At 34.4% G+C, this 15,258-nt stretch overlaps 1 protein-coding gene across 3 annotated transcripts in view; it reads left to right on the top strand.

Moving 5' to 3' along the window:
* LOC108910480 (dual 3',5'-cyclic-AMP and -GMP phosphodiesterase 11) overlaps window positions 1-15,258 on the top strand; it is a 145,643-nt gene that overhangs the window by 98,339 nt on the left and 32,046 nt on the right. For all 3 annotated transcript variants that reach the window (XM_018715081.2, XM_018715084.2, XM_018715080.2), the window contains exon 5: window positions 1,387-1,701. In XM_018715081.2, coding sequence (XP_018570597.1) covers window positions 1,387-1,701 — 315 coding nt within the window. The remainder of the gene's footprint in view (window positions 1-1,386; window positions 1,702-15,258) is intronic.

Raw genomic sequence — 15,258 nt, 5'->3', positions numbered from 1 at the left:
CCAAAAATTATTAGAAGCATTTTTTCAAAAATCAAATAAAAATATTCCCTATTTGGTACTGGTGATGATTGAAGAATGGAAACTGATATAGAGGTTATAGCTTTGCAAACTGATTTTTTTTTAAATCTGCTTGAAAATCCTGGAAACACCCTATATAAATCCTTACCACACATTATGTCCCACGTCTATTTTTTGTTAAGCTCATGACCCCATTTTGGTCACATATTTATTTAAAATTTAGCACAATAGACAAAAATCTCATTTCTAAAGGCTTACTTCCGGCCTTCACCCGAATCTCGGCGACCGTATGTGACATATCTGCCGATACCACAACAGAATTTGGGATAATGGCCCGCCCTTAGGGCCGATACGACCCTAAAGTATGCGCCGTTATCGCAACAGGGAGTCCCTGATAAAATCGTTGTCAAACTTGTGAAAGTTATTTGCATCCGCCCTTTATTAATGCGTCGGCATAGAGAAAATGAACAGAGCAGAATTTCAAAAGCGATGTTAACATCTACATCTCGTTATATCAAATTAAAAATAATCAACATACAAATAAATATTGTATATGCACTAATATAAAATATTATTCAAAATTGCGCATATTTTTTAGCACTTAAACCTAATAATTAAATTATACACTTTTAATAGGACTTTATCGTTTATAGAAGCTTGTGGGCGATAAAGTTGTACTTAACGTCGGTTAAAGTATACTTTAACGCTTTATGTATATATTAAGATAGCAGCAAAGCCATACACGCTACGTATTACGCTCCGATACGTACAATGTCTCAAATTAAGGAAGTCGTTACCATAAGTAACTTTATCGCTCGATGGATGTATAGTAGCCGCTGGCGATAAAGTTGTACTTAATTCCCACAAAATTTGTTCATAAAGTAGGTACAGTTGAACGCTTGGTCGTAGACAATAATTATATATTTTTATACGTATCTATCAAGAATGTAAAGTTCCTATTATGCCCTTAATTCATATAAAATTTTGTAGTCATTTACAAAATTAGACTTTCAAATTTTAAACTGTTGTCGTTAACAAGTTGCACAGAAATAAAGACAGTCACAAAGTCACTTTATCGCCCTTGAGCGATAAAGTTGCAATTAACGCCCGCGAGCGATAAAGTCGTACTTAACGCTGGCGAGCGATAAAGTTGCACTTAACGCCTGCGGGCGATAAAGTTCCACTTAACTCCTGCGGGCGATAAAGTTCCAATTAACGCCCTTGAGCGATAAAGTTACACTTAACACCCGCAGGCGATAAAATTGCCCTTATCTCCCGCAAAATTATTCACATTGTGCACTTTGACGCCATGTTTATCTTAGCTGTTATTTTTTACGCAGTCAGCAGTATATTTTTCTTTCGTTTCAGGTGAAGGACATCTGCAACGAGCTCGAGGTGCGCTCCCTCTGCCACAAGATCCTCCAGAACGTCTGCCTGCTCCTGCACGCCGACAGAGGCTCACTGTTCCTAGTCCAAGGCGAGAGGGGTGGCGGATGCACCCCTCTGCCTCCCGGCCAAGCCCCCAGGGGGCGCTGCCTAGTCTCCAAGCTCTTCGACGTCTGCTCCAAGAGCACGCTGATGGAGATGGAAAAGAAGGACGAGATCCGGATCCCCTGGGGCACGGGCATCGTCGGGTACGTCGCGGAGAGCGGCGAACCGGTCAATATACCAGACGCTTACCAGGTAAGAAGGCTTTGTGTTGTGTGGTGGTAATATATCGCGTATAAAACGTCATTATGCCAGTATATAATTGGCCATTTCGGGATTACAGAGAGAACATTGCGTAAAACAAGATAACGATATTATGCAAAAATATTGATAAATACATTCAGCCACACTTTTGCCCACATTAAAGTCACACTAGTGCGAATTCGCACCGGTTGGACTTTTCAGACTATCTAGTTTGATTGACAATAACACTCGGCAGCTGCTACCTGAGGAATGCCAGCTGTTTAAAAGAAATGGTGGTGCGAATTCGCACTAGTGTGACCTTTGAGGGTTAAGAAAGCTAATCGTACGCTTAAAACTGATTTAAAATAGATTTATTACTCAATTTCATTTCAAAACAGATTTATAGATGTTTTTATTTTGTTATAATTACAATTTTATTCATTTTCAATGGAAAAGTAACACAGAAACGTGAATTATTCGCCTCTTTGTCTTTGCTGTCTCTCCTTGATGTGAGATATCAACCCGTATCAGTCAGGAATTTTATCTGGCCGTGATCACGGCCCTGGAAGAAATAAATGCGAAATTGCGCCCCACAACAAAAATGCAATTTAAACCATGGATCCAATTGCGACGGAGGTATGTCGGAAAAAATTAAAGAAATTACCGCCATTCCAGTCTTGAAATTAAAATTCGAGGCAGATTTATTGCGGGGGCGGGGCCTCCGTTAATTGGATCTCGGCGGCGCTGACAAAAATCTTTGATGCTGTAATGACGAGGTACGCGTCCATAGCGGGCTGTTTGAAAAAAGTTTTACTCGTATTTAAAGAATAACGGCGCTTGAGACTTTAGAACCGAAACTTAAAAAAAAAATTGTACAGAAAAATCCATGTCTCTAATTTATTTGGTAGAAGTTTTTTTAGTTGAGGAATGTAATGGAAACGAGAAAAAAATTAATTTATCTGCCATCAAGTTTTTTCACTATCAACATATTATCAAGATATTTTCTACATCATCAACACTCAATTTTTTACGTGATATTTTAATTCCTACTCTTAGTAACAGTAACAACAATGGTGTGATGTGCCATCAAATCCTTCAATTATCTTTTTAAGAATTTCTTGTCTTGCTTCTGCCCAAATGTTTCCTTGCCACTATTTTTGGACATTTATTTTTCCTCGGCTAGTAATTAGTAACACATCTAGAATATCCGTAGGAGAGTTCGGGACTTTGTAGAGCTGTAGATGAGCCTGTTGTCGGTAATTCAGCTTTCTTATTGCTCTTGATTGCTCATACATCAACTCCTGTATTAGCCAGGAACGTTGTCGATGTTCTTCGGAATGAATGGCCTGCATATGTTTCAGGATGTCCTTGTTTCAAAAACTGTGCAATCTTATTAGGAATCATAGAAAGGATATTCTTGCCGACTGGTTGGTTCTAACATCTACCTGCTTGATAGCGCATAAAAACGTGTGAAATTTTAATTTCCAATCTGATCTTGATATATTTCTTGAGAATTTCTAGGTGAGAATGGAATTGTAACTACAATAATTTGTTCGAAATTTTTTAAATTGACGTCCAAAGTAAGTTTGTATAACTCATCAGAACGGCATGCTCTTGCAATGCCTAAGACCGCGCGCCATTATTCCATGGCTAGAAATTGGCCTCAATGATTTGGGATCGAGGGGGATTATCCCTCTTTATCCTGCCTCATCTCGTGTAGGTCTGGACAGCCTTCGTAGGTGGGCCCCATCCGTCGTCTACCCCGGTGTAGGCGCTTTGTGGGACCTCCTTTTGTCCTGGCTGGGCCCCGCCGGCTAGGGCCCTTTCTTCTGGCGCTCTTTTTGCTTCGCCGGCTCGTCTGTGTAAACTCCGGGGGTGGTGTCATGTTTATGTGTGGTATGGTTGGGTAGGGTAGTGCGGCTATGCAGCCTGGGATGCGCTTTGCTAAGGTGGCCCTTAGGCTAGCGCGGGAGGGGAGGGGTAAGGAGGGTATGGGGAGTGTGTATGTGTGTGTGTGTGTGTGTCGTTGTCTTCGTTTCTTGATCCTGGCGGCCTAAGACCGTCATTACCTTCATGAGCAAATATGTTATCGGGTGCCTGAACGAGAAAATCGTTGACTTGTTTCCTCATAGAAACCTTTGACTTTTTAGGTGTATAGCCGTCATTCTTACGTTTCCAAAATGCTCTCAGCTTGGGGTATTTTAATATATCCACGTTCTCCTCTATGAAAATAGTTGATTTAATCATTGAATATTCACTCCACAAACTCGTGATATTTTAATTCTTACTCTTAGTAACAACAATGGTGAGGTGTGCCATCAAATCATTCAATTGACTTTTTAAGAATTTCTTGTCTCTCTTCTGCTCAAATGTTTCATTACCACAATTTTTGGACATTTATTTTTCTTCAGCCATTCCTACATGAGCTAGTTACTAGTATAACATCTAGAATATCCGTAGGAGTGTTCAGGCTCTTTGTAGAGCTATAGATGAGCCTGTTGTGGGTAATTCAGCTTTCTTGTTGCTCCTGATTATTGTTATGGCGTAGTATCCAAGCTAGGGTCACATTATTCTGACTTGTCTTACCAAAGGGTCCAAATAGCTCCATATCGGTCTAGATCTGATACGGAACTAATTTGGAGATGTTTTTAGAACCTCTGCATTGTTTTCCATTTGTAACCCAAACACATTGGAGGTCTTACGAGTCTCAAGAAATATTACTAGTTGTAAGATACTTGTGCAAGTGAAATAAGTGCACATCCTTAATAAGGCCATAATAGACGTTTGTACGGCATTTTTAAACTTTTAGGAAACCTAAAATCACTTCCAAAAGTAACTTTCACATTTTTCTCGTAAGTTTTATTTGAATTTGCTGTGGTCTTATCTAGATTAAACGTTCCTATTGAAGACAATATTTCCGTTTAAAATCTACAGTCAAAAGTGAATTTTGAATTCTCATTAACAAAGAACCAAACAAAATTAAGCAATTTGTGTCAAATATACCGATAACTCTAGTGCTTCAAAGCTCAGTATGGCTTAATTTAATGCAGATACTTTAGTTTAATTCTATTCTTTACAAAACTTTGATAAAAGTTTTGTTTCCACTTGATTTACTTAGATCATATCCTCGTCAGATATCAGATTGAGTTTGGTTTAGACGTTTTTACAGCAATCTCTATGGATCTAAATCTCTTCCCAGTAAATCTTTGAATGTTTTGAACTGTTGTTTTCATCACCTTTTTACCAATAAAAAAAGGTAACTAAATTATGAAATTATCTTTCGAATTAACTCCCAAAATACTTCTTCTGTGAATTGCTTTTGGATTATATCCTTTTGAAAAATCTGAAAACCCTTCATAATTTCGTGAACTATCTTAAAACAATTTGCAGCTATCTTTTTATCAATTGCCTTTAGATTAGAACCTTTTACAAGCCTTAAAAATTTCCGCAATGATTATTTAAAGGATTACTCTTGAGTTCGATGCATTTTAGAGTATCGAGACCCATCACAATGACTTGCAGATTGTGTTTGGATTCAAGAACCTTAATAGACTTTGTAATTATCACTTCTTCAATTACCTTCGGAGTAGAAGTTTCTCAATGTTTTAAGATCCTCCATAATGGCTCTTTCGTAAATAGCTTTTGAATTAAAGACATTTTAAATTCTCAGAACCCTACACGAAAACCTATTTGCGAATTTTGTTTGAATTAGGGAACTTCAAGATTGTTAATATGTTTTGTTTTGTATCTTTTTATTGATTATCTTTGGATTAAAGTGTTTTAAAGTCTTAAAATGCATTCAATTACCTTTAGATTAGAATCGTTTCAGAGTTTTCTCATCTAGAGTGAGTCTGGCTTTTGACTTAAAGACATTAAATCCCAGAACCCGTCAGAATGATCTTTTCATCTATTGTCTTTGGATTAGATTATCGTTCTTCTTATATTCTTCCATGAATTAGTCTCATAATCTTTCCCAGAAGCATTTTTCTCGTAATTAACAGGTTTACATTTCGGTGTTTATGTTCTAACACTATACCTTGACACTATAAATGGGATGACAATGGATTTCTCTAAATACGGAGACGATTTTTCACCGGCGTTCTCGGTGCATGGTGGGCGACGGACGCCCAACGAAGCCAACACGTGCCCTCGCGTCTCGCTCCGATCACACACCTCATCAATTTCCACCGAGATGACAATTACGGGTTTGATAGATTACCGTCCTAAGGTCGAGCCGGCCTTCGCTGTCCTCCTAATGCAGTAATGAAGTCATTCTGAACGGCGTCGGCTCGCAGACGTGCCCCAGAAAGGAAGCGGACTTGATAGCTTGCATTGTTGCTGCCCTATTAACATAATGGCCCTGTGGACTCCGGGTATACACGTCGGGTGGTTTGATTGATCGTGAAGCAGATAAGGAGGGTGTTTTTGCACTAGAAATGGGTAGTGTTGCATTAATGATCGATATGTTATAAAAGATTCGTTATTGTTGGCCAAGTCAAGGGAAAATGGGAGAGAGACATAAAATTTGATACATCTGGTCCAAGGCTTAGGAAGTGGAGACTATTGGGCCATGTCTATTGCAAGGGTAGCTTCCTTTGATGGAATCATCATGATCATTTAGATCATGTTAGGTGGATGCTTCCATTAAACGTTTCGAATCTTCAAAAATGTTCCTTGTTATAACCAAATTTCACTGATAATATCTTAAGAAGTGGCTTTAAAAAAAAGAGTGAAATAAATAGCGACCAACAAACGAAATACTTGTCCTATGGAAAAAATGTAAACAACTGTTATTGTGAAACATTTAGTAAATTTCAAGACAATTGCTTTCCAGTTTTTAATTATTTTTTAGAATTTGGCATAAAGAAATTTAAAAAGTGATAAACATTGTATGTTATAGTATTCTATGCACGCAGTTATGTAAATATTCCTTAATTAATCGAACTTTTGTATATCAAGTTGGAGATTTTGATAATTTTTTTTTCGGAAATAGTTGAGTTTTGGGACCCATGTCATATAAGGTTTTTTTTATTATTTTAATGTATTCTATCGTCTGTTAAAATTAAGGCAGTTAAATTTCTAACACCCTGTAGAAATAATAATTTTGAAATATGTAGTAAAGAATAAACATTTCAGATACACAGAAATTGTTAAACAAGTAATCAATTAAGAAAATGTTTTACAACTTTGTCAAAAATCGAGACATAAGAATGGCTATGACAGAAAGGTCCTATTGTTTCGAGGTCTTACTTATATTAGAACGGTATATTCAGACAACAGAAAATACTTTCAGAAAAATTACATTTTGGAAACGACATTGTCAAAAATGTTGAATATGACTAGATTAGGTCTTTTCTTAAAATAAATATTTGGTCTTTTTACTAAATTTATTTTTAAAAATCATGTTTTTTTATTAGCTTTCGCATTTTTACCCTATTATTATTATGTTTTCATATTAAATCAAACAAAATTTCTGGAGTTTGCTTCTGATAAGATTAACAACGATTGAATTTATTTGAACAAGCAACTTTTTCTAAATGGAACACCCTGTTTATTTAATGGAAAACTTATAAAATTTTTGCACTTCCCTAAATTTATCTCCTAATTTTTCTGTAATTGACGGTTTTTGAGATAAGTAATTGAAATGATCCAATTCCTGGCGACTAAGCAAACTGCTAGCAATCTTAAAAACAAAACAACCTATATGTTATAAGTTATTTGCTGTTAATCTAACAGTAGTACTTAGTTAAATACTGACTTTAAAATAATGGAAAACAATACGTATTCAAATGCTGATATTTTAAATCTATTATTTATTCATGGCCAGTGCAATGGAATTAAAAATAGAACATGCAGAATTTCTAATGAAAGATATTCCAATTTACCACCAATAAACAGAAAGAAATGAAGAAGAATTTTAAGAAATCAGTTACAATACGGTCGAATTAGTGAAGGATTTTACAGACCAATAACATCTAATGATGACTTATGACATATTGGTTGTTCTGTTTTAAAGTTTGCTAGCAATTTCACAGACATCCTCGCAAGAAATTGGATTTTTTTACTTACTTATCATAAAAACCGTCAGTAAAAGAAAAATTAAAAGTGATAGGTATAGGGAAGAGGTAATATGGATAGTTATAGAGTGAAATTCTTCAACAGATGATTAAATATACAGGGTGTTCCATTTAGAGTAATGGGGCCATATTTCCCGACGAATAAAATTTTAACAAAAATGTATGTACTAATTTTATTGTTCGATGTTTACACCTTGCTTCTACCCTTTGGAAAATTTCTCAGCATCCTGTTTAATGCGTAGAAAACAAATCGCTATTTCAACTGTTCCTCGTGAAATGAACAAGAACTGAAATGAAACTCAATTGTCAGTGTTATCCAACATTGTTTATCGCCTAGCGTCTCGATTTTTTATTAACCTTGATCATATCTGACAGATTCAAATCACCCCTTGTCGCGCGTCTGTCTTATTACGCCCTTAAACGTTCCTTTCGCTTCCGAAAATATCACTTTAAAAAAAACCTCTTCTTTCCTCACGGCAAAAACTTCCGCCCGTATCCAAATTAAACAACACAAAATAACGTTTCGAGCACCTACGTTCGAGTCAACACGCTTTCCGCTTTATTAAAAAGTTCCCAGCGTACCGGAAGCAATCCCGGAAAAGGGAAAAGTACCCCTCTTATTTTAATCACGTTTTTATTAAAATTGCCGGGCGATCATGCGACGCTCGACGACTATCTGTCTCGGTTCTAAACGGTTAAAAAATGTCGGGAAACAACTTGTAGGGCGTGGACCCTTATCTTTATCAAATGGCTTTGAGGGTATTACCATTGACCATTGACGTCGTTTTGATACTAAACAAGGTTTTTTATTCACTTGTGTCATAAAATGATTCGGCAGGTTTAAGAGAGCTGTATTAGGATATTTTTAGTTACTTCACTAAGCTTTTTAAATATTAGTAATGTAAAGTATGCACTTATTTCGTTAGTTTTTTTATTTTCCATAGATTTGTGCAAAAAAATTTCGAATTAAACTAGTGTTTAAATTTTGAAAAATTGACTTACTTTATCAGCTTGTTATATAGTAGGTAAGCACTTTCATAAATAAATATTCTGTCACGACCGCTGGGCGTAGGGGTGGTCCGATCGGAGTGGTTTTGGTGGGCGTTTTTGCGTTGAATAGAAGTGATTTGGGCATTTTATAATTACGGGGGTGTCAATAGAGAGAAAAATCATGAACCTCTACAATTTGGCTATTTTTATAAGACTTTGTCGATGTTTAAGTATGATGTAAATGAAAAAGTTTTCCAAGGCACTTAGGGTAGGAGGTGAATTTGTGTGCAGTATCAAAAAAAAAATATTCGTTATAAGCAAAATAAACTTTGTATTGTGGAAAAACTGAGTCCTATATTTTATAATAAAAACATTTCTTGTCAGTGTCACAGAAATACTCAACTACCTAAATATAAAAAGTAACAATAGCAACCGCAACATAGATTTTTTAAAACAAGTTTTGTAATCGCAGTACTGATAAATAAACGGTAAATATGTATTAAAATGATTTTCATCATTATTTCAATATTATAGTTTTATGCAATATGTACGTACTTATACAGGGTGTATCTAAATAACACCGTAAAAATGTAAGGGGCGATTCTCTGATGAAAGAGATCTTCGGTATAAAATTTTTTGAAAAAACCCCTGAAATTTATGATAAATTACATTTGAAATAAATAGTTTAGGAGAATAAAGGAATTTTTGTAGGAACAGGGGTGCCAGACGTGAACTGATCCCGTCATTCCTTCATAATGCATGAAGAAATTATTCAATTTCTAAACCCCTTAAAACCGTACTGCACTGGATCCCTTGACAGGCAATGATTTATTACTTTGCATCGAATATGATCCTACTATAGTGGCCTATTCTTTGCAATGGAATCCATAGAAACAAATGTCAATGTCATTTAATTTTTTTTTTAATTTTTGGAAGGGTGTAACTTTTCAGGAGAAAGTTTTGTCAAAGAAATTTCAACTAAAGACCCCTATTAATTTTCATCAGAGAATCAACCCTTACGTTTTTTCGGTGTTATTTAGATACACCCTGAAAATACACAGTTGGTATACATGTATGTATAATGAACGAACGCTAAAAATTACTAAACGTCTGAAATACATTTCAAGTTTTCTGAAATATAAATATTGAAAAACAATTTACGCTTTTTGAAATATAATTGATATCAGTGTCTGCTCTTGATTTGCGAAATTTAGGTACCAGGTTTTATTTGAAATATTATTGAAAAATGAGGAAAATGTACTCAACGTTATTTTTTATAGTGAAATTGATTTTGAGTAAGTGATTTTGTCCGAAGTAAACTTTTCAGTTACTTTTTCATTAAAGTATTTCAGTAAAGTATTTCTCACATCAGTGAAAAAATTCATGACAACAGATGAAAATGCAAATAACGCCTTGTGTAATTAAATTTACTAAAATTAAATTGAAATGGAAACGTGTAGAACAAATAATGATACCCTGTTTTTTACAAAAAATGTTTTTTATATACTGAGCTAAAAATAATCAAATTATACGGTTTGAAGTTGATATTTTTCACAAACACTTTTAAATTTGTTACATTCTTGGATACAAAAACATTTTCGCCCAGAACGTACGCTTTGAAAAGTTTCTGTTTTGGTTTTAGTTATATACAAAATCGATCTTTATCAAAACAAATCGACGAAATTAAATAACACGGTCAAATGTTGGTCGCCATTTGCAGTTCTCTCAACCCCCTCTTTATATTAAAATCTGGCAAACAGGCGCACACTATAAAGCCAAAACACGTGACATACATATTAATACGACTATACACGTATGCAAATGTTGGAATATCGGATGAACGGAGAACAGCGCTTTCAAGTCGACTTTTCGCTTGTAATAGTTGCATGAAAATCCCGGGGAAATTCTAGGAGACAATAACTTACAGGGTGCCTGGAAAAATATACGGTAAATTTCTTTCGATTAATGTAAAGTTTTTTAGGAACTTGGAAATTATAAATAACTCAAAAAGAAGTGAAAATGTATAAATAAATACTGACTTTACGTGTACTTAACAAAATACGGCGAACATGTTGAGAACTGCTGAAGTTGAGAGGGAATGACACGTCGTATTAGTAAATAACACATCACAGCGCTTAGTTAATGAAATGTAACGTGATCTAACATAAATTTTCAATTTTTTTTAAGTCCAATTTATTTTAGTTTAGGTGGCTTTGAATTTGGCAAACCTAAATTGAATCTAATAAGTAATTTTTTGGGATAATTTTGAATTAAATCGGACCAAAATTAAAAAGGTTAAGTGGCACCCTAGAGAGAGTATAACTTTATAGTCGAATTAAATAAGCCTTTAAATCGAAATTTTGGTCAACTTGCCTGAATTTTTGATATGAGTTAGTTTGAGGAATGTTATAACAATAAGTGACAGTAATTTTTTGTTCAACCCCCGGCCAAGGGTGAAAAAAGGTAAAACAAAGGGGTTTTTCAAGATAACTCAAAACGGGTAAGGGCTAGAAATAAGTTGTAGAGCATACAATTCTACATAAAAATGGCCTCTTGACTTTTTCTAGCATTATTAAAATTAATAGAGTTAGGGAGGCTAGAAGTTAAGGGAAGATTTCAGAAATTTAAAAAAATCATAAGCAGAAAAATGAATGAATTTTGTATTTTTTTCGATCTACTCTAAAAAATGTAACCTTTCTTTTCAGAGAAATAGATATTATTTTTAATTTTTAATAAGATAGTTACCTATAACTTTCAAATTTGTTGTTCACCTCCCTAAACAGAGATTTTAACGAAAACCTCGAAACATTGTCAATTTGTTTACATAAATCATATTTTTAATTCTTTTTGAGTAAATATGATTTTTTTATAAATAAAAAATATAGTTTTTCTGAAATAAAAAATAAGGGTAGCAACCCCCAAACACGGAATCACTTGCAAAATATTTGTTTTTTATCATAAGTAATTTCCATTTTGTTTTATTTCAAAATATTGATTAGAATCTCAGAAACTTTGAAAAAACTGTTTTGGGGGACGAACTTTGTTGGTGTATTTCACCCCGTAAATATGTTTTTCCGCCTTTAAAAAAAATACGTGTCTCTTTACATTTTTTAGAATAGATTGAAAAATAAAATTACAAAATTCATTAGTTTTTTTTTAATTTCTGAAATCTTCCCTTAACTTCTAGCCTCCCTAACTCTGTTAAAAAAGTCAAGATGCCATTTCGCCCTTGGCCGGAAGTTGCACAAAAAATTACTTCACTTATTGTTATAATATACCACAAACTAACTCATATCAAAAATTCAGGCAAGTTGATCAAAATTTCTATTTAAAGGTTTATTTAATTGGACTATTAAGTGATATGAAGTTAACTTTTTTAAATCAAATATAAATAGTCAATCGTTTTTTTAACTGCACTTAAAGTCTTGTTAACGCCTCTACTGGGCAGCTCCCAAACTCAGCTGTATGTGCGCGCTTAAGAGTGTTGTTGCCTTTTTAAACAATGCTTTTGAAACTAATGTAATTGAAGAGAGCAAAACTATAATGAAAAATAATTTTGTAAAAACAGATGTGCTCACTTCCATTCAAATTTACGTCTTGTATATGTATACCTTGAATTGAAAAACAAACTTCGACAAAGAGTCATGAACGATGAATATGATTCACACCTTATATTATAAATATTTTTTCTCTTTTACTTTACATCAAAAATATTAACGCAATTCAAATTGATTGTAATAATTTTCCTGAATTCTCATTAAATAAAGTTATAAACACTTACTGTTTGAGACCAGAATTATTGGTATAGAAGAAATAACTTCACGAACAAGCTAGCAATTAAAAATTATCCAATTTTTTAAAAAAGATGTACTAAAGAACATTTTGTTGTTAATGTAAAACTATAGATGTTCAAATTGTGGAAAATGTACTTTTTCCTGTGACAAATCCATTTTAAAAGTTCTTGTTTAAAAAACATTTCACAAAATCCATACTCCGTTTTCCGAGGGCCTCCCCGTAATATGGCGTTTATTCGATGCTATCGAAGAGGGTAACTCTAACGCTGTGTTTAACACTTATTTGCATTACAATGTGGAAATCCGCCGTTGCCGAGCATGCGGGATAACTCAGCAATTTTAAAATTCAATAGGGCTTTAGACGGGAGGCGAAATTTGCTTTCTCGGCAACTATAGGCGAACAATATGCAATGAATGTTAAATTCATCCAGTTCGCTCGCGATATACCTCGTATCGCACGAGTAGAAAAGTACGGCGAACATTTTAATGGGAAATTTGACTTCAGCGGAGAGTATACAAGATACTTTTTGACTATTTGGTTGGTTGTGTTGCATTTGCGCGAGTAATTTTTACATAGGTACGTTTTATGCGGGATAGCAGATATTACGATCAACTAAACAAAAAAATAAGACTAACATGTGTATCAGTGTGGGTTTCTATATAGGGCTATTTAGTCAATGATGATATGATGATCTCCCACATAAATATACGATAATAATGAAAAATTCGATGTATTACTAGACAATGGCAAAAGATTTATGTTTTAATGAAAATAAAATTTCTATTTTTACTATAAAAAGTACTCGGAATTGCTGCAGCGTATTAATGATGCAGCCAATGAAATTCGTCTAAACCGTTTTAGCATCTTAATAGCTTCGAGAAGTGTTACACGTAGGGCAAGACTTTGTATCAGAGAAGGTGGAGGGTTTTTTGAACAGTTTTTAAAATAGCTTGTTGTCTGTTATCAAAATTAAGTTTCCATCTTATGATCCCTTCGAAAAGTGACGGTTGCAGCTAAATTGCGGAATACAGTGAGGAATGTCCTCCTTGATGTCAGCCTTCTGTTTGGAAACCTTCTGCCGTACTCGCGTTCTGCCGCGCAGCATTACCATCGCAAAAGCCATAAACAAATCATCATATCATAATTGTTCTACATCAATAATGTGTATTACTGATTACGTATTAAATTATTATTATTATTTTTTGTTTAAATTACTATGAAATTGACCAAAGTGGGATTAATTCAAGAGCGATTTTCTCAGAAACCGTTAAAGATAACGATTTGAAACAAGAGTACCTTTTTAACGTAAAACAGTTCGGGAAAACGGAATTTGCTGTCCAATTTGTTAAAAAGTCAAAGATGAAAAAGTTACACACGCAAAGTACCAAGGGCCCCCCCGTACCCACCCCAATGGACCTTGTGGAAATAAATGGATTAGTCCATCAAATTGCTCATCAAAATTTAGCTGTGTATACCAAATTTCATTCATTTATCACAACGCGATTGAGAGATATTGCAAAAAAATGATTTCCATTCCTCCCTCTTCAATGGGTCCCTGTGCCCTTAGGAAGCGTTTCCGGACCCATGTTCATATGAACTTTTTTTACTTAGTTTTGATCATAGAATCGGCCTGTTCAGGGTTGGCAGCTAATTATGAGACACCCTGTATATGATCATCATATTAATAAATATATACGAGTATCTAAAAAGACAAAAAGTATATTTTTAAATTTTGTAACGACAATGTCAAAAATGTGACTATCTAGATTAATATGAATCGTTACTTTATTTTGTAAAGTACAAAAAGTAATTAAAAATGTATAATTGACAAAATAAAAATGTATAATTAACAAAATAATAATAATCTCTTATTACTTTAAATCGACAAAGTATTTTTTCATCGTATTGAAGAACCACTGAAGATATAGTACTATTAGGTTAATAGCTACTTTCAAGTAGAGTTTGAACAAAAATCGACCAGTGGCGTCGAATAAGGGGGATTTCAGAGGTTTATTTGGTATTTTATTGTATTACAATCTACCAATGGGTTAAATTCTCAATGAGTCCGAACTGGTACGTTTTTTCTTGATCTAGAAATGCTTTAAATCCTTTGTTTTTTCGTTCGCTCAATTTCAACAAACCATACAGTTGGAGTTCCGAATTAACTTTAGTAAAATACCGAAACGGTCGTTTCTGTCCTAATCCCATTGTGCCTATTAATTAATTTCAAATTGGAAATAAACATTAATTTCCATTGCGACACTGTGTCGGCGTGTTTGGATAATTTTTCCACTTTGCGAGGGCCCCATGTTTTCGCTTTAATGAAAAGCGCAATTTCGGCGATAATCGAGTATATTTTAGTAGTTATTTAAATTTAGAGCTAACATCAAAGTTGGCGACGTTAAAATTAACGCTGCTCGCATAACGATGGAGCTCGTAGCACCGATGGTGGGTGTAACCTTTGAAATATACAGGGTGTATACAAACTTGAAGAATCAGAAGCACATTTTGCAAGTAGAATATTTTTTTAATACCTAGTGACTCACCACATTGATACGATGAAAACTCTTTTGGAACCGCTGACTTCACCGATTGTTTTACTTTTGTTTACACGTTTTGGTGCAAGGCTAATTAGGAAATCGCTACATATAAAATGTGTAGTTAACTGGCAATTTTTATCAGTGTTTTCTTACGTTACCACTATGTC

Source organism: Anoplophora glabripennis, unplaced genomic scaffold (genome assembly GCF_000390285.2).
Source record: "Anoplophora glabripennis isolate ALB-LARVAE unplaced genomic scaffold, Agla_2.0 scaffold509, whole genome shotgun sequence".
Taxonomy (NCBI): Eukaryota; Metazoa; Arthropoda; class Insecta; order Coleoptera; family Cerambycidae; genus Anoplophora; species Anoplophora glabripennis.
This window is presented reverse-complemented; position numbering and strand designations above follow the sequence as displayed.